The 21041-nt window shown below is 47.5% G+C and overlaps 1 protein-coding gene across 1 annotated transcript; it reads right to left on the bottom strand.

The window, feature by feature from the left end:
• Positions 1-416: 416 nt before the first annotated feature.
• Positions 417-19437, bottom strand: LOC144121982 (uncharacterized). Its single transcript, XM_077655459.1, has 6 exons — positions 19363-19437; positions 18015-18130; positions 16468-16643; positions 7424-7482; positions 5489-5554; positions 417-3516 (listed from the first exon to the last, which is right to left on the bottom strand). Exons 2-6 carry the CDS (start codon positions 18111-18113, stop codon positions 3278-3280), a joined length of 639 nt encoding a protein of 212 aa, XP_077511585.1. The 5' UTR covers positions 18114-18130; positions 19363-19437; the 3' UTR covers positions 417-3277.
• Between the last annotated feature and the right edge of the window lie 1604 nt (positions 19438-21041).

Genomic DNA, 21041 nt, shown 5'->3' with positions numbered 1-21041 from the left:
CAGTGTTATGGAGCATTACTTTCCACAAAAATGTTATACCACAACAACAATGTCGCCGTACATAATTATCTTGGCCACGAGTGCACATGGAAACTCAAGTTCACTGAAGGTTATGGTATCACAACTGGATTGGACTCATATATCAAATCAACATTAAAGGTTCAATCAGAAGCATGGTCTCATTCAAGCTGGCGTCGTAGAATCATTTGATACAGGCGCTTACTTAAGCTGAATAATCACCGACACAGATCACGACCTGAATGCGACCCAGACTAGGACAGAGTGGGACAACTTACGGGGGACTCCATTTACGGGCGACGCCGAACAATGCCCGAGGATCATCGCCCAGACATCGCAGCCGATTACGAGAAGAAGCTTGAGATAGCTACAAAAAAGTCTCTTTGTGCATATCTTATGTTATTACATCTCTTACAGATTACATTGGTGTGCATACATCTTGGTGTGAATGTTTTAAAATTGTATAATTCATGACAACCCGAGAAAGGTACACACAGTCACTGCTTGGCTGTTTCTCCAACAGTATAATTATATACGAGAGAGGTGCAGAGGAGCCAGTGACACAAAAATTGCACCGCATGACAGGAAAAGGTGCACACTATATTATTTGACTGAGAAAAATTTCTGCTGATTTGTGCTCATGAGCGGCAACTGATGTGTTGTTCTTCATGCGTATGCCACTTGTGCAGGGCAGGGAGCAGGAGCCACAGGCAGCTTCTGCGAAACCTGCACATACGGAGAAACTGGCACGCGAAGCATCACACCACAGTGCTGCTTTGGAGGAAACTGCTGCATCCTTACAAGTAGAGGCAGCTGCACAGACACGAGTGGCTTCTGCATTAGAAAGCACTGCAGAGCGCCAGGTTGTAGCCCTGGAACAGAGCAGCTGTTCAGGAGCAAGTGGCTGCCGGGCGTCATGAACTCCTCGCAGAATTGCGCGTGCTGACCACTACTGTCTCTTCTCTTGGCACTTCTGCAGCAACACAGTGGGCAGCATGCAGGGTTTTTTATTTTATTTGGTGCATACTGCAGACCCTTCTCAGGGTCCAAACAGGTTATGCATGTATTGATAAGAGTGTTTCAGAAAGATCCAAAACAAAATCAAGAGAAATACGCATAAGAAAAAGTGAGAAGTGTTACTAAAGTAAAACAACACCACGGCATTATTCCAATCGTATACTGTCGGCAGAAAAAACGAATACATAACACAGCTAGTTTTCGCAAAACACGGTGTTAGTGAATGAATGTGCTGACGCTGATTATGTAGGGTGGACATCGGGGTTAACTACTGAGCAGGATCCACAGCTAACGTCTGATTAAGCAAATTATTATTTCATTAACCAGACCTTAGTTGAAATTCAAGCCGGTGTTTCATTCTTCGCGTTTCAAGTAATTTAATATTATTAGCCACCATAATAGGAGTCAGAGAGTCGGTGATATTAAACTGAATAAATGAATCCAAAAGTTTTTCTTTGAACCCTCTTTATTTTGTTAATGTTAAGTTTAGCAAATGGGTCCCATACTATCGAAGCATATTCGACCTTTCGCCTGATGGATGCGTTGGATGTCAATAGTTTTACGCTGGGAGGAGGATTTCTAAATTTATGCCTCAGGAAATATAGCGTTCTAAACGCGGAAGAACATAAGTTATGTGTGTGCGAATTCCAGGAGAGATGATTATGGTTAGAAAGTTATGGTTAGACCTAGATGTTTGTAGCTATTAAACTGCTGTAATGGTGATCCAAGAGTCTACACGTGGATTAGTGGATTCTTTTTATGTGTTCTTTGGAGCGAAACTGTTTTTCGTTTTCAGTGTTAACAACCATGGCAATCTCACTGCACCAATGAAGCACATTTTATAGACTCAGATGAAGATCATTTTGATCACCAGTACACAAAATTTGACAACATTCTACGCAACAATTAGCAAGCAGGCGTATATATGTTCATGGGGTAACCACATTAACAATACCATTTATATAAAGCTGAAAAATCAAATTCCTTATGACACTTCCTCGTGGCATACCAGTGCTCACTGGGAGACAAGAGGAGCTTTGATAAAATTCATAAAGGTAACTGCCTATCTCACCATTTATGTATAATGTTTAGAAAACGTATGCAATTGTAACTGTGTCACTGTCGAATAGCTCTTTCTAGATACATGCGCCAAATCGCTTAATGCAGAGTGTTTTGCAAGAAAATTATTAATATGTTTTGCAATACTTTGTTAAAACATATTACAGCATGCGCAAGTCAAAGAAATCGAACGGCAATCTTGTATTAAAGAACAGTCCCCTTTCTTAAATGCTTGGCAACAAGATGAGCCACCTTGGTCACATCATCTTGTGACGTCATCACAACTTGTCCAAAGGATGGCGATGAAACTGCCCGCTATGACAGGTCGCTGCTGAGTGAATGATTGGTCGCGAGAGGTTCGTCGGGGGCAGCAACATAGGTCTCACAAGCCCCACTGATGACAACAAATGCCATCGCAAGGCAGTGGCGCATCGCTTAACTGCTAAACCACTGCGCCAAATGTGGTATGAGGACTCCAGCGATCTACGAATCTTAAGTACAGAAGAATATTTCCGCATATATGGGCACGAAGCTAATTAACTCTATCGCGTCACACCCTTGAGACATAGCTTAAGTCCAAATTCGCAGAAAATTCCCTTACGCCTGCTTGACCTCGCAAACTATGCCTCGAAGCACGTTGAAAGTGTTAGCGCCCCTAATTCTATTTGGCCACGTTAAATCACCCGTTGTCTTTTACTGCTCGGTACCCGGAGGTGCACCCACTGGAGGGTGCTCCAATGTAGGCAGCTTCCTTGTCTGGTGGGTGCCCGGAAAGTGTCACGATCAGCTATGGGCTCTGGAGCGGAGGCTTAACACGTACATATACTTTGGCTTTTTCGCCAACTCATGATATTTTGTTAACGCAGACAAAGGTTCTAGAAACAGAAGCATCTATATGTGCGCTTCCGCGTACCGATAAGACCGATGTGCAACTGCACCTAGAGCTCACATACAGTGTCAATACGGTTCTGCGATGAAGCTCTCACGACTGCATAAAAGACTCCAACACCATTTTATTTCTATCGATACAGGTGTGTATTCTGACTTCCTTGCTCGCTAAAAACCGTTCAGGCAGTACAGGAAGCTTTCACCTTCGTCAGCTTGAAATAAAACGCTAACACCGAGAACAGTCCAAGGCATTCCCTTCGCGCCGACGCTGGTTACCTCTCCGCGCGCTAGCAACTCAATGGAATCCTGGTGGGTAACAGGAGTGCAGTAGTATACCGCGAAAGGGCTTTTTCGGCTTAGGAGCGCAGAGCGACTCCTTGCAGCACACCTGGCGTGGCTCGGGTATTTCACGGACGAATTCGAAGCCTTGTTGTCGGTCTTGGTCGATGACGCTCAACAGGGCAGCGGCATTGCCACAGGTAGGGTCCAGGTCGTAAAGCTTGTAGACCACCGGGTTCTCCTGTCTCTCGATACCTGAGCATTGGCCGAGGGAAGGGAAAGCACGTGCACCGGATTAGAACTGAAAGAGACGTTCGTCGGTTTGGCTAGACACACTTTCATGACCGTGTGTCTCACAGTAAAGCTGGAAAACTGTCCAATTAATCTATATTGCACAGTTAATACCTATCTCGATTAAACTTTCTGTATGTTATCCTTTTTTTCTATTCATGCCGTTCTTACTGCATTTCAGTCTGGGGAACCACGACAAGCGCCACATCGAAAAATTTCACTTGCTTCAAAAAAAAAAAAGCACTGCAAAAGGGTATTGTGGGATCCTGTTAAATTTGCCGAGCCATTAATTCTTCGGAAAACATAGCTAGTTAAAACGTACGTACTAAATTTACAGCTTTCGTCATGCATCATGTGCATAAAAATTGACCACATGACGCCAATAAATCTACCCCGAGTGTGAGATATCCGCTCCGCAAAACTAAGAGACCAGCTCCAAGAAATCGTACTAACCGCCGCTGCAACGGTCGCCACCGCCCTCACCATAAGAATGAGTGACAACCAATCCAACAGCGCTCATATATTCAGACTCTCAAGCGGCCCGTCGAGTGCATACAAGCGGCCGTGTCACACGACGCGCGCTACGCATCCTGGGACGCACTCTCTATCAAGACTGCGTCATCACCAGAGTCGCCGGTCCTCAGTGCCTTGTTGTCAACGTCAGGGCGGACGCCTTAGCTCGAGAATATACTCACCGAGCGGGGCCATCCTCTCCTGCCCTATACCTCCTATCGTCCTACTTCACCACACGGCTCGAAACTTAAAGCCTTAATAGTCATCTCTACCCTCTCCCTCATCCCTCCCTCTCCTCTGAAGACTCCTGACTCTTACAGCGCCTGCAAGCAAACACCTATCACAAGCTTTACATTATTTACATCACCTACACACAAAACTTTGCGAAGACAAATCTCCATGGTGCGGCCACACCTCAACCCTAACACATATCACATCGACATGTGCCCAAAAACCCCACCGTCGAAGCCGCGTAATGCACCCCTGTAGCCGTGGGAGGTGAAGCTGACCAGCGCACGCCTCGACGACCAGGCGGCGCTCCTTCTCATCGCCGTAAGGTCGGCAGAAGCCACCGGAGCCCTCGACTGAGGGTCCACCCACATGCGCGCCAGCCACAACCCTTTTCAGTAAACATTTACTCACGCACTCGTTCAATCACTCACTGTAAAGAGTGCTCGAAATATTGGGCATCAGTCAGTTTGAATGCGCTTAGTTTTGAAACTGAATTTAACCTCTCTGTGAATTGTTTTTGAAAACAAATAAATAATTATCTCATAGATACTGATCAGATCTGTCCTCACCATTTCTTAACATTTTGTTGTCCTTTGCATATATTTGTAATTATTCTTTAATGCCATTTTGTCTCATTTTTCTACAGTGGACGCTAGGCTATTATCAAATATTTATATGTTTTGCATTTGCAGTGCAATGTGTCGTTTTTTTATATATAGGTACTGTCAACACATTATGTTTTTGGCGGATGTTGTGTTACGCTGATATTGTTTCTAATGAAGCGCTTGTCCCCTTGCCAATGAACACTGAATCTCCCTTGGACGTTCTGGAAATATTCGGGACGTCCTGTGGACGTCCATAGGAGTTTTAGTGCCCATTCTTTTATTAGTATGCATTCTCTCCCTAGGAGCACTTCAATTGATGAACGCAAAAAATTATGCAAATGGCCCTACCAGTATAACAAACTTGGTTCAAAAACTAATGACGCCTCACGCGGACGTCACGGAGTTCCCCAAAAATAGCTCCATGGAATCCTGAGGCACGAAGCTCGCGTTTGCTTTCCCTTGCCCTCCGCGCCATAAAACGGTCGAGTCGGTTACGTTTCTTGTGGCGCGACTTGAAAGACGCGCCACATTGGTTGACCAATTAGCAGAAGTGCTTCAAACACAAAACGAAGGTCATGCAAACTTACTTAGTCGAAAGTAATATGCGAAGCCGTTGAAAGGTTGCACGAGAGACAGGCTTTGTTCATTAAGGCCTGGAAGTAGAAGACAGCTTCGTCAGAGAACACGCCGGCAAGTATTTATGCAAAAATCATGGACCTTTTTCGCGTCGTCCAAGCCGTCGAAGTTAAAGTAAAATAAAAAGCATCGATCACTGTTTTGTGATGACAGACCATTTGACATAACCCGAAAAAATTAGTTCTTAGCCTGCTCGGCCCTGCACGTGCTCAGTGTTTGTTCTCTTAATATCCTCGTATCAGGCAATTTTTACTCTGTTACTTGACTGCTCTGAGTGATGACAACGGCCCAACTACCCTCTTTAGTCGCCTTGCTAAGTCACTTTTTGCCGCACAATTATATTACCTGAGAGACAAAGTTCAACTCCGTGTAGCAAGTTCGGTAAATTAGAATTTGAGGACTGGAACTGCAGTTTCCCAGAATTTCTTGGCCTGTACTAATCGGTCAAAAGACACACAAACGACTTGAAGGCTCGCAAAATGCTGCATATGGCAGTTCCAATTGAGCTTACACGGAGTATTGTAAATGTGGCAAAAGCACCTGGGCACCTGTTCGGCATCCTTACTACCTGGGCATTTTAACCTGGAGCCATAACGCCCGTAAGCCTAGTGTGATCGCCCACCAAATTCAGCCGTTGCTTTGCGGTACTACCGAACTGAGGACAGCCAGTAGCCCATATCTTGCCATGGTGATATTTTACTCAACAATCATGCGTTCATGGCCCTCTGCCCGAACAATTGGTCGAGACAGGCATTCCATGCGCATTACATTCTTTTGGCACACTATAATTACTCCTCTATGCTGAATGTACGTATTTTTAGCATTTTTGGTTAGATTTCTTAATAACGCGTTAGCGCTATGGTCCCGTTCTGCAGGAAATCCGGTGTCGTCCGAGGCGGCGGTGGAGCTGTGAGCGAAAAGGCACATGGCCCACCCGCCACCAAGCTGACATGACCGTGTGATGTCATTACAACCGCCTATCGTGGCAGATTGAAACCTGCCCACCGTAATGTGAGCAAGTTGCTTTCCATGGCTGGTGGAAGTTAATTATTAGCCGTGAGGGCTTGCTCAGGAGGAGCAACATAGGTCTTACAAGCCCCACCGGTGGCTGTATTTGAAACAATCGCCTGCCGGGCACTGGTGCATCGCTCATTCTCATATTTACGCTCATAGATCACCAGGAGTAGAACGAGGACTCCGAGTGATCTATGAGCGTATAATAGAGAATGAGCAATTCCGCATATATGATCATTAGGTCTCGTCATATATTAATCTCGAGCATTAATCACATCATACACTTAAGGTAGAACTCGTCACCCTTCTATTTTGTCTGTTCCTTGTTTATTTATTTTTTTGTTGCTGCCGAACAAAAGGCCAACTCCTGCCTTTTTTTTTCATCACTTTCCGGGTGTACTCTCATTTGAAATATATTCTGCCAGAGACCTGTTTTTATAGCTCTTGCCGTCTGCACTTCCAGCTTTACTAAGGAAGACCGGATGTCGACAGTTTGCTCTGGCAAGACTATTTGCCGTTACCGGCTTGCTTGTTGAGAGGCAGAATACACGTTTTTTGGATCTGTTTGGGTCCTCCTACTTCAATCTAGAAACGGAAAACAAACCATCTGCTTTCGTCGGTGCCTTATCGAATCGATATTTCAGGTGATCCAGAAACAGCCAAAGTAGACTGCAACAAGCTCTCACAGATCGTACTTGGGTAGAGTGAGTGTTGGAAGCACACAGTTCTAAAATGTCAATTGCTACCTTACCGGAGGGCACCCGACGTCCCTGTATAGCACCAGCAGGCGCCAATGTGAAGGCGCCAACGAAGCATCACATTCGAAAGCAAGGTCGCCGCAGTGTCGGTGTTGTGTCATATCTGATACGTACCTGGTTCCGTTGACCGAAATGATGAAGTGGCATTGTCGAAGCGGAATACAAAGGAGCCCCTGAAAATGCACCGTGAACGAATGCGTTCAGCTTAGCACGCTGCCCCTGCGGCAGCGGCAGTCAGTTATTGATCACGTGGGCCGAAACACATTGTCAATATCCACAGTTCAAGGTGGTTGGTTATGAATATATAATGGGTGCCTTGTTGCACCTGCAAAGGGTTTAAGCTTTCGAAGGGCGAGGTCCGGAGTTCTTTTAGCTTTCAAGATACCGCGAACGCTGGCGATATACAAACAGCTCCATAGAGTGGACCATAATAAAACCGGGTCAGCTCCATGATTTAAGGAAGCCATACCGTGGTGCGTTTTAGTTCGCAGGAAACATGTGAAGCCTGTCTTGGAAAGTCCCTGCGGTTAATTAGGAACTGCAGTCAGTTAGGTTGTACGTACGTCCTCAGCATGTGATACCCTAAAGCGCAAAAACTTAATAGCTAAAACACCGTGCATTCTTTATCTGTTCAAAAGAATATATTTAGCTTATGTTCTGAGAGCACCCCGAGGGACGCTACACGTGCCGACCTATTAAATTTGTACGGAAATCCGTTCCGCTACGTGTTCGTTCATCTAGGTCATAGGCTGTGGTTGACAGCTGGAGACAAAAGGCACTGGTTCCATCGCGTATGGTGAGTGCAACGGTCGAAAAGGGTGAGCTATGTTTTTTCACGGCACGAGCGCAGAAGCATGAGACCCCGTTAAACCGAAAGTGCGCTTTCCGCAATTGTTCAAGCAGTCATGAGTACATGAGTGCAAATTACATTGTCTAAGGTGTGAAATACCATGCATTCATTAGTGTCTTCTTATCACAGCGCAATTTTCTGATCACAGCAGTTAGTGCACTGCAAATAAACATAAATGTATCACTGCAGCTATTCAGTTGGCTCATGTCATCATATGCCGGTGTCCTCAAGTACACTGATCGTAAAAGCAGATTTTCGTTCGCTGTCAAAAGTTTCGAAGCATTATTGTGATCTACTGACACGACTGTTGGTCTACAGAATGTACATATTGGTATACAGGTAGAAAATTCGAAATCTGAAGTATGAAAAAGAATTATGCTGAATTCTTTCATATCCACCACCTGTCATACTAAATGTATAACATCTAATGGTAACAAATTCTGCTAAAGATAATTTATTTTCTATTTGCAGATCTTAAAACTATTCCCCGCGAATTTTGGTGCTTTGTTTTACCAAATGAGCTTGTATCTTCTTCTCTCATGATCAGTAATGAAACGGTTAACGACCCATTCAAGATAGCTAGCGCTTTTAGCTTACTTTGAATCTGTATTTTATCTTGACAACGAAAAACTTCCAGCTTTCAACGCTTCCAATGTGGCAACCTCGATTACTGGCTTGAGGATTAGTGCACATGGTGTGCTTAACCTAATAGTGAAGTTGGACGCGCAAAAATTGACCGACCCTAATGGAACACCCAATTCCTCTGTCTTTTAATGCTTACCATGGACTGCTCGATATTTAACCGTCATCTTTCAAGAATCGCTCATAACTGACACGGTACCATCTAATGGGAGCTGGCCAATGTGCACATATTACAAAAATCGCGTAAAACACAGCCTTTATATATACCTGCAAACCTATTTCCTTAATATCATAGTTATGCAAATGTTGGAACACATAATGTACAACTATATAATGAAAGTTCTGGAATCTAACTCAGTTCTTTGTCAGTTGCAGCACGGGGTTTGAAAAAACTGTAGCACTGTAACACAATTCGTTGAGTTCGAACATCACATTTCCTACATCCTTGACATCAATGCAGAAGTGGACGCAATTTTTATAGATTTTTTAAAGCTTTTAGCATTTTATTGCATTCTAATTTATAATTCGAACTTAACGTCAACTAAAAAAAATCTCATTTGTTCATTCCATTACCAGTTTTCTTTCGGACCTGTCACAATTCGTGTTTTGTAATTCATCGAACACTTGTTCTATCACAGTGTCAACTCGTGCCTCTAAAGAGTCAGTTCTTGGTCCTTCGTTATTCTTAATATTGTCACCGGCGAAAATACAGAGAACAAAGCTGTTCACTCGGGCGAGGTTTGCCAACACCGCCGCGCTCGTTCTGGACAAAGAAGACGTTCGGCCACGCGCTCGGGAACACAGTTCGACCTCCAGGTGACGCCGGCAGAAAGTCAGCAGCGTGGCATTGCCCCTCCCATCTAAGAGGCATCGACTCGATGCCGCACGCGAGTTGAAGAAAGAAAAAAAAATAAGGCGAAAGGTAATGGCGGGGTTGGGTCCGGGGCTAACGGGAATAAAACGGCTTCATTCGCGCCACGTGGACGACCTCGGACGTCGGGTGTCGAGAGGACCGGACAGTTCCTTGAGGGAGCACCTCGTAGGTCACCGCGCTGAGGCGGCGTAACACCTGGTACGGACCAAAGTAACGGCGAAGAAGCTTCTCGGAGCGCCCTCGCAAACGGAGTGGGCTCCACACCCAGACTTGGTCACCGGGTGTGTAAATCACCTCCCTGCGGCGGAGGTTGTAACGCTCGGCGTCGCGTTGTTGTTGGCACCGGATTCGCTGTCGAGCAACTTGGCGAGCAACTTCGGCGTCACGGACAAATTGGTCGGCATCCACGACAGAAGAGGGAGTAGGATCCGGAAGAAGCATGGCGTCCAGCATGGTCAAGGCTTCGCGACCGTGCACCAAATGGAAAGGAGTGAAGCGCGTCGTTTCGTGAAGCGCAGTGTTGTACGCGAACGTTATGTAAGGAAGTATCCGGTCCCAGTTCGCGTGGTCATCGTCGACATACATAGAAAGCATATCGGCAATTGTCTTGTTAAGCCGCTCAGTCAGTCCGTTGGTTTGCGGATGGTAAGCTGTTGTCTTTCGATGGCTGGTGCCACTGAGTCGAAGTACCTCGTTCGTAAGTGCCGACGTAAACGGGGTTCCCCTGTCAGTTAATACGACCGTTGGAGCTCCGTGACGAAGCACAATGTTATGAATGAAAAAACTTGCGACTTCGGCGGCGGTACCACGGGGAAGAGCCTTGGTCTCACAGTAGCGGCTGAGATAGTCAGTGGCCACAGCAATGTACCGGTTACCCATGGAAGACGCCGGAAACGGACCGAGTAAGTCCATGCCGACCTGTTGAAATGGGAGGCGCGGGGGATCGATAGGCTGCAGGAGCCCGGCTGGTTTAGTCGGTGGCGTCTTCCGGCGCTGACATTCTCGGCAGGTTCGGACGTAACGGCGGACAACCGCAGCAAGCTTGGGCCAGTAGTACTTGGTGCGTATGCGCGCCAACGTGCGGGAAAACCCGAGATGGCCCGAAGAAAGGTCGTCGTAGCACGCGCGCAGAACTTCGTCACGAAGCGCAGCTGGCACTGCAAGCAGATAGACAGTGTCCGTTGGGCCGTAGTTCTTTTTGTAGAGTACCCCATCGCGCAAGCAAAACGATGACAGTCCGCGCTTGAAGAGCCGAGGTGGAGATGGGGCGATTCGTTCAAGGTATTCTATGAGGGGCAGCAGGTCAGAATCGGCCCTTTGTTTTTGGGCAAGGGTGGACGTGGTGAGAGCACCAAGAAAAGCGGAATCATCGTCGGACTCGTCAGTGGGGCACAGGATTGGGGCGCGGGATAGACAGTCAGCATCGCTGTGTTTCTGGCCAGACTGGTGCACGATGGTGACATCAAATTCTTGTAACCGAAGACTCCATCGAGCAAGCCGCCCCGAGGGATCCTTCAGGTTCGCCAACCAACAGAGTGAATGGTGGTCGCTCACGACCCGAAACGGGCGGCCATACAAGTACGGACGAAATTTCGTAACGGCCCACAGCACAGCTAGACATTCCTTTTCCGTTGTGGAATAATTGACCTCTGAACGGGACAAAGTGCGACTGGCGTAAGCAATCACGCGTTCTAGACCATCCTGCCGCTGAACAAGGACCGCGCCGAGGCCAACGTTACTAGCATCAGTGTGCAGTTCAGTGTCGGCCTCTTCGTCGAAGTGGCCAAGCACAGGCGTACACTGCAGACGGGACTTGAGTTCTGTGAAGGCGCTGTCCTGGTCTTGGCCCCAGATGAAGGGTTCAGAATCCTTCGTCAGGCGGGTCAAAGGCTCTGCTAGCCGGGAGAAATTGGGAACAAACCGGCGATAGTACGCGCAGAGGCCCAAGAAACGACGCAGGCTCCGTTTGTCGGTTGGCTTAGGGAAGGCAGCTACGGCGGCCGTCTTTTCGGGATCTGGACTAACACCTCGTGCGCTGACAATGTGACCAAGAAACTTCAGCTCTTGAAATGCAAAGTGACATTTCTCTGGCTTGAGAGAGAGACCAGCGGAACGTATGGCCTCGAAAACAGCATGCAAGCGTTTCAGGTGCTCATCAAACGTGTCAGAGAAGATCACGACATCGTCAAGATATACGAGGCATGTCTGCCACTTCAGACCGGACAGCACGGTGTCCATCATTCGTTGGAACGTGGCAGGTGCCGAGCACAAGCCAAAAGGGAGTACCTTAAACTCGTATAAACCGTCAGGCGTAATAAAGGCGGTCTTCTCTCGGTCGCGTTCGTCGACCTCTATTTGCCAATACCCACTGCGGAGGTCAAGGGATGAAAAGAAGGTGGCATGGCGCAGGCGGTCTAGGGAATCATCAATGCGGGGCAGAGGGTACACATCTTTTTTCGTGACGGTATTCAGGCGCCTGTAATCGACGCAGAACCTGAGGGTGCCATCTTTCTTCGTGACGAGAACAACAGGCGATGCCCAGGGGCTCGTGGAGGGTTGGATGACGTCGTCCTGGAGCATCTGTGTAACTTGGCGGCGGATGGCATCGCGTTCTTTGGAAGACACGCGATAAGGGCGCTGGCAAATTGGTCTTTGGTCGTCAGCAACGACAATTCGATGCTTGGTAAGCGGCGTCTGTCGGACCTTGGAAGTTTCCGCAAAACAGTCGCGGAAGGAATAGATTAGGCTTTGCACGCAGTTTTTCTGACTGGCCGAGAGGTGCGGGTTCACGTCAGTCGGAATGGCTGTAGCCGTCGCGTCGGCGAGGTCTGACGTGGTGGATAAAGAGCACTGCCTCGTACACTCAAGCTCGTCAAAATAAGCGACGACTTCTGACTTCGTCAAATGTTGCGGTTCACGAGTAAAGTTCGTGACTAAGATTTCGGTACGACCATTGGCAAGGTCTACTAGGCCTCGGGCGACACAAACTTGCCGAGCGAGTAGCAGGGACATGTTCGCTTCAGCAATGCCAAGAGCGCCGGTGCTGTCAGTACACTCGACTGTGACGAACTTGCTGGCTCGCGGAGGGATTGTTATGTGGTCGTCACATATGCGCAACATTACTTTACAGGGCTCGGTGGTTGTGTTAACGGCTCGCTGGGCGGAAAAAGATACCATGAGTTCCTGAAGGTTTATGATCGCACCATACTCGTGGAAATCCATGCCCAGTATGAGGTCCTTTGAACAGTCAGCTAACACGGCAAAGGAGCCGGTGAAAGTAAGACCACGGATTTGGATGCGGCAAGTGCAGACGCCGATTGGTGTCACGACATGGCCACCGGCAGTGCGGATCACGGGTCCACACCAAGGCGTCAGAACCTTACGGAGTGTCATGGCTAGCTCCCTGCTCATCACAGAAAAATCAGCGCCGGTATCGACGAGTGCGGTCAGTTCATAACTGTCGACGGTTACTAAAATTTCAGCGGAAACTAATCGTTCGCAGCACGTCGGTGAGGTCGTCGGATCGGGTCGTTGACGCTCGGGCCGTCGCGTCCAATCGTCGGGTGGAGGCTGTTGACTTCGTGCAGCGGCGGCGGCCCTACCCCCGGAGGACGCCGTCTTCAGTTTTCCCGCCGAGGGGACGCGCCTCCGAACTGACCGGAGGTTGAGGGCCGACTGGGCATAGCAAAGCGCCTCGGGGATGGCGATCGCGACTGTCGCCGCTGTGAGGTCGGGGGCGGCACTTGAGAGTTCAGGTACTCCTCTATGTCCCGCGGTCTTTCACCATAGCGCGGTCGAGGCGCGTCCGGTGGGAATCCTCTCAGACCCATCCGCCGGTACGGGCAATTCCGCAGAACATGGCCGGGCTCCCCGCAGTGGTAGCGGAGCGGACGATCGTTGGACGTTCGCCACACGTACGCTTTGCGGAATGGAGGGCACGGGTCCTGCTGCTGCTCGATGGGACGCACGTAACGATGGGGTGGTGGTTGTTCGGCAACGGGGCGAAACGCTTGCGGCGCCGAGGCAGGTCGGCGCAGGGCATCGCTGTAGGACATTACGTGCGGCTCCGAAAGGGGTGCGGGGGGTGGCTGCACCGCTCACCGGATTTCGTCACGGTGAACATCGCCTGTCGAAGGTACGCTTTCTGACGGAGCACTCAAGTGGAGGTGTCGCAGTTCTTCGCGGACAATGCTCCGCACAAGCGCTCGCAGCGCCTCATCCCCTGGGGCCTGGCAAGGACGTGCAGTACTGAGCGGCCGCTACATTTGCCTGACGGCCGTATTGGGCACTCCGTTCCTGCAAGGAACGTTCTATGGTCGTCGCTTCCTTGGCAAAGGCGGCGACAGTTCTCGGAGGGTCACGCATGAGGCCAGCGAACAGCTGCTCCTTTACCCCACGCATAAGGTGCCTCACCTTTGTAGCTTCGGGCATGGCTGGGTCGGCCCGATTGAAGAGGCGGGTCATGTCCTCAATAAACATGGCCACGCTCTCGTTGGACTGCTGTGACCTGGAGCGAAGGGCAAGTTCGGCATTCTCCTTTCGCTCGCTCGAACTGAACGTGGCGAGCACCTCGCGGCGAAAAGCTGCCCAGTTAGAGAAGGACGCCTCGTGGTTCTCGAACCACGTTTTCGCCGAATCTTGCAGTGCGAAGTACACGTTCAGCAGCTTTCGCTCGTCGTCCCATTGGTTGAACGCGGCCACACGGCCAAAACCGGCCAACCAATCTTCTACATCCTCGAACCGGTCGCCGTGGAAGGATGGTGGCGACCGAGGTGCAAGAAAGACGAACGGCGGGGCACTGCCGAAGGACTGACCTGTCTGGCTGCCAGTGGCGGAAGTCATGGCCCGAGCAGGAATCGTGAGTGGCTCAAATTCAGGTTGCAGGCCTCGCAGGCGACGGCTCGCTTTGTGGACAGGTGTGGCGTCTGCTCGTCGGGGAGAAGCGTCAGGGCTATCGTCCCGGTCAGCGTACATGGGATGATACCCAGCACGGCTCCACCAAAAATGTCACCGGCGAAAATACAGAGAACAAAGCTGTTCACTCGGGCGAGGTTTGCCAACACCGCCGCGCTCGTTCTGGACAAAGAAGACGTTCGGCCACGCGCTCGGGAACACAGTTCGACCTCCAGGTGGCGCCGGCAGAAAGTCAGCAGCGTGGCAATATACATTAATGACTTGCCTGTAGCTAGAAAACTAAACTGCGAGTTTTTGTTCCCGGTTAAACACCTGACAAATCAAAAACAAATTTTACTATGACTGTGGTTATTTCTTTCACGGAAAGCCCATTTCGCGTACTATTCAACTAAACATTCAATGACTTCAGTGGACAGGTTTTTAGAATGCATCATGACATCATATTTGCCACTGACATGTCCTGACCGCAACATACTATTTTATTTGCACTAATGCGCTTAAAACGCTAGGGTACTTGAGGCCCCACTTCATTAGTGCTCCAGAAGAAGCTAAGCTATAAATGTGTTAATCTTTAATTCGTCGAGTACTAGATAATGCATCTCCTATCTGCAACCCCCAGATATACTGAAGAATTGCTCTAGCATATGCTATATAGAACTACTATATAGAATGCTCTAGCATATACTAAAACATTCAAAAAGAATCAATCAGGTTCATATATATTCGTATCATGAACTTTTCTCACCCTCTTACGTTTTTTCTTCTATAAACCTCACCCCCTTCCTATGCACTTTGACATCGAGTCACACGCATTGCATCAAATTGTCTAATCGTTTTTGACGTATTCTCTACATTTTACCGATGCATCCTATCAACCACAAGTCACCGTAACATTAACATTAGGCCATCTTCACTGGCACTGATATTTTCAAATAGTTTTTTTTACGTGTATAATGAAATACAACTTAATCCCTGGAATAATAAGATCTTTCCATTAAACGCTGTCTATCTTTCTTCGATTCTCTTTGTCTCTCCCCGTAAACTCACTCATAGTAAATATATTGCTACATTATTTGTTTTTTTTTCAGTTTACTGTGTATTCCTTCCATTTCATTCATGTTACTTCAACTTTTCTACATTCTGCATTAACATTTTATATTCATTTATTGGGGTCTTCCGTGTTTTGAGTAAAATCTGCTTTATTGTTCGTTGTTTCTACATAAAGTCTATCAAATATTCCTTAATCCACTCCTGCCATAGCCCCTTGCGAGAGCTGCAAGTATATAAAAATGCATTATTAATTAACTGAAAAACATATACCAGTCTGAAAACAGCTCCAGACGAATGTACCAGATTTCATGCCGCTTGATACGCGTGAGAACGAAGAACTATTTCTGCTATCGGCAAGCAATGGAGAAGCTCCAAAGCTGGTCTAAATCTGCCGCCGTAATAGGTTACGCGCAATATCAATTTAATACGTGTATTAAGAAATGGAACGCAGACCAAAAGTTGTTAATACGAAGACATTTCGGCTGCCATATGGAAGCCTTGATCACTCCGTGATCGGGTGATGAATCCTTGATCACTCTGTGATCGGGTGATCAAGGCTTCGGTACGGAAGCCGACACGTCTTCGTATTAACAACGACCTTTGGTCGGCGTTCCTTTTCTTAATACATGAATCTTCTACCCGACCAGAGGAGTTCGTAAACGTTACATTTCATCAATTTAATACAAATTATTAGCGTTTGTTTCGGTGCATAGTGGGGTAAGCTGACCTTCCATAGGAATCTATTTCATCACATAGCAACGTTTCGTCGTGTTTGGGCACACAGCCCGAATGCACCTCAACGAAAGGAATAAATCCAATGTTGCTTACTTGACAGTGCTGTCGGGAGAGCCGCGCGTAGCCGTCCAAATTGTGGCGTTTCCAAAGTCGCCGTTCAGCGAACCAGTGCTGTCCCAGAGCACAGTGAAGTTGACGGTGCTTTCCGCTTCGAGGGTGACGCCGGTGCGGTAGCACTCGTGGAACAAAATGGGCCTCTCTCGGCTGCTCTGAGGACGAGAAAGCTGCGCTTCAGTCCTGGTATGAAAAACCAGGTGGAAGAAGTCCATCCAACATGTGCGGCCTATGGGGAGGCCAATGGCCTAAATTTATTATGAGGGCAAATAAGCTGGCCGGCATCAGTAGATTACCGCACTGAAAAGGACAAGTGTGCTACTTTCAAACAAAGCGGAACTTTGTTAGTATAGATTAAGTAAAAAAAGAAAATACCGGTGTCGCCGCCACCGGCCGGCTTTGCAAGCAAACTGCGATGCGTGAGCATAGGATTGAAGCTCGGATAACAGAGGCAAAGCTGCACCTGTATTCAGTTGAATGTGGCGGTTGAGATTCCTATCCGGTGTAGATATTGCCAGTTCAATTCAAGTGGCGGTAAAAAATATCTATGAAATCTCCTCACCAATAGAATTATCCTGTGCTGCTGGACAAACACCAATATAGCCAGATATAGCCGTAAAATCGGTTTTTGTTAAGAACGAACAATGTATGGAGTTACCCTTACTTTGCCTTTCAGCGTTATTCATACTGACCGTTTTTCTTTATGCGGGGATACGGTGGCCACAGCCTGCAAAGGACAGGGTTAATTGGAGAGACATGGGAGAGGCCTGTGCCCTGCAGTGGACGTAGTCAGGCTGATGATGATGATGTTTCCGATAACAAGATAACCGCGCTTCCAGTTCAGTGGACATTGCACATGACATATTTATGCCCTGCCGCTACTCCTATTTCGCAGGAGCATCACCTAAAAACAACGCTGTAATTTCGTTTTCCCCTAAAAGGAATTGAACACTCTTCTTTGATTTTTCTTATAAGTTTGCCACAACTTTTTCGTCTCCGCCATTAGCTTTTGCTAACGGCTACAACACCACTAGTGCCCGGCTCTTAAAGTTTTACACGCCTGTCTAACGGAACGATAAAGGAAAAGGCGGAATGGAAGAGTACTACTGTTAATAATGATATTTTTAACCAATAATAATGCCGGGAGGGTCTACATTAAATCAAAAGATGGTGTCCTGTTGTATGCGCGCTTCAAAAAATGAAGCATTCCTCACAGCTTTCCTTGCGAAAAGAAAATATCAGGGATGAGTCGAACGCTGCCTTCCTAAATGTGCGCGATCCCATGCCTAGGGAGTGACTCAACACTGTGTATATGTATATAGGGCATATGACAATAAAACTTCCCCCTTCCCCCCCTACACGTTTTGCCCACCACAGATGTACTTTAAGTCTCAAGGCGCTTCTGGCCGACGGAAGCAGGAGGGCGTTTTATTGCACAAAATACTAAGCCAGCGTCGTTTGCAAAGGACGAAGTGCATCGTATATCTGTCGTAAAGTGCGTGAAAAAAAAAAGTGTCGTCGGGTACCTTGTAGAAGTCTGCAGTGGGATCTCCTGATTCCGTGATGACAAAGGCTGTCAAGGCGATGAACGCGGAGGCAACGGCAGGAACCACAGAACGTGTCATTCTGACGGATGGCCGAGCTGAAGAAACGACAGCAAATGGGATAATTCAATTCATGGTATACGTAACAACCGTGCAAGTTAGGTGACAAAGCAAAAGAAACTGCAGTTATCATGCCTATTCAGCGTATGGTCCAGCGGAAGTGTTTAAAACCTACATGTCGTATTTTATATTTGACTTCACCACGAGAAGAATTGGGGGCTCTAAATGAAACACGAGAGTTCCCTTCAAACAATACAAGTATGGACTGTGCCGGGTTTGCAGAAAGTTTTGGAATGTGGTAGCGTTCCACTTTTGCCCAAGAAGCAACAGGCACAATTCCCGTACATCGACGTCGACAAAACCTCGATATCCCATAGCATGGACTCCACCATCTCCAGCCTGCGGCGGTCTGCGTTGCAGGCTTCCTCCCTATAAAGGGTTAAACGAAATATGCGGAATAGTGCTTTCTGCCACGTAGTTGCACCTTGATATCGGTGACAAACGCAGCCGCATAATACACGTAGAGATGATGCGCGTGCCGATCGGGCTCCCGAAAAAAATGTCCAATCAAATTAACCACTTGAGGGGTGCTTCGACTGCGACTGTAACGTACATCCCGCGTACGACGCCTGACAGAATGGTCGGTCATAGCCCACCACTCTAAAATTTTACATACAGAGCACGCAATGCGATTGATAACGGAGAGACGTTAGCGAGCAGCTGCTACAGTCAGCGGGATTCTTTCACCTTCCATTTACCTCGAAGATGTAGCATGAGCTGGATAAGGCCAAGAGCAAAATTTACTGCGACTCGTGTAGATGGCGGCAAAATTAAGAACAGACCAATTTTATTATGAAAAGAAATGCGTGCAGGAAAGACAGAGGAAAAGCGACAGAGAGAGTTGGAAGCAAGAGGCTGAGAGAGAGTGGTCTTTCTGCTATTGCGCTGTGCAGCCCTTTGGAGAAGAAAGGTGCGTATCTCCCTTGCTATTTTTCTAATCTCGGCGTTATCATTAAAAGAAGCAGTCCACCTTTCTTTCTCTCTACGCCGAATAGGACCCTTCCCGCTTCATGTTTACCATGCCCTCCTAGTGGTCCGCCTGTTTCGTGGTGTAAATTCCTGAGAATCGCAGAGAATTTTTTAGCTTTGACCGAACTCGCTGGTGCGTGCTTTGGATGAAACCAACAAGTTCCCCCATGGGCTCGCTTAAACATTACGTATAGGCGCTAATCTACCCATGTAAGTTAAAAAGAGATCAAAGAGCGCTCACCTTATGTTCCTCCGACGATTTGAATCCTAGCCAGACTGATCAGGAGAACCGCAGCTGCTCTGGGGTCTGCTTTTATGCGCGCGAGAGTGCGGCGGTGCTGAAGGACGCTTTATTTGTGTTTCTTGTTTTCCGGCGCTCTTCCCGGCTTTGAGCGCTCGACGTTTTTAGGACATATATAGTTCCAAACATAGCGTGCTGCTGTTGCTATGCGAGTTCTTGTTTCGTCAAGCTTGTATGCTTCATATTTGGGACATTTATGGAAATCCTAAACCTACGCTTCGAGCTACGGCATCCTGACGGCAGGGCTTCATGGTCTCGGTGAGCTCATGTTTTTAATGCTAAAGCTATACATGGCTCATCACTCAGAAAATTCGGCGTTTACCATCCACGCGAAACGGACGCAGAACCCGCGTGACCTCATCAAGTCATGGAAAGTGCCTACATCAGCAGGAAAGAAAGAAAAAAAATTTCTTCCCAACTGGGTTTCGAACCCAGGCCAGCGCGAACAGATCACCTTCGCTTGCCGCGTCCCTTCTAAAAATGGCCTGTAGACAGATGGACTCGTCATAGACTCTACTGCCTTCCTATAGACATTTCGTTCCCTCTAATAATGGTCTATAGTCTAGAGACGCAAGTCTACTAAAAGTGTATGGCCATAAATCTGCAGACAGTTTGTAACTATCTGTAGGTTTTGTATTTCCTACAGTGTTGTTGGCGTTACCGAAAAAAAGTAACTAAATACGTTACTCGTTACGTTAAAAAAAGGAACGCGTTACCGCCCTACGTTACCTACAAAAAGAGCTAACGCATTACCTTTACCATTACCCAAATAAAGGGCCGCATGTCACTTTGCTGTTACTCCATGGCCATAAATTTTTAATCAGTTCGTCTTCGCTGCAAGAAATGACGATAACAATTTTATAAATCTCATATTTCACATAAAACTTATAGCCGAAACGATGATTTTAGCAGAAATCCAGATTTAACGAGAATATTTTGCACAAATGGGCAGGAGCTTAGCAATGTTGTCTGTAGAGTTGTCTGTTAGAGTTGTCTAAAGTTGTCTGTAGACTTACATGTATTGGCTTCTAACTCTGTGGAACATGGTGAAGCCATTTCCTAGATGTGACATTAAACACAAAATGACACCTCGCCAACAATGCTAACTTCAAAAAGAAAACATCGCTGAACTCGCAACAAATTTACAGTAATTCTAAGAAATGTGATATTCCAAAACGTTCGGTATGCTTCCACTATTTAAAGAGTTGTGTGCCTGAGTGGTTTGGGAAGGCGAGGCAGGTTTCGAATGCGTGTTCGAGCACGTGTTTCGTGCTTTATGAGCACTTTTTTCTGTTGGGTGCGTCGTCAAGAGCAGGTGTTTTCTGGCATGCATGCGAGCCGCAGCGGGGGTCGCCGACAGCACCTGTGCAGTTTGTTCATTTGTAACATCACTGTAGGTGCTCTGCGTTGTTTTTTTTTCTAAATAGAGGGCGGAGAGGGGGGAGGGGGCAGGTAATTGGAATAAAAAGTAACTAGTAACGTGACACCTCACGTCGCTGAAAAATATTGATGTAAGTACGTAACACGTTACAGTTCGAAAATGGTAACGAGTACGTTAATAGGTTACCGAAAAAACTAACGCGTTACCGGTAATGCCGTCACTTGTAACGCATTAACGA

This window comes from Amblyomma americanum, chromosome 2, assembly GCF_052857255.1.
Source record: "Amblyomma americanum isolate KBUSLIRL-KWMA chromosome 2, ASM5285725v1, whole genome shotgun sequence".
Classification (NCBI taxonomy): domain Eukaryota; kingdom Metazoa; phylum Arthropoda; class Arachnida; order Ixodida; family Ixodidae; genus Amblyomma; species Amblyomma americanum.
This window is presented reverse-complemented; position numbering and strand designations above follow the sequence as displayed.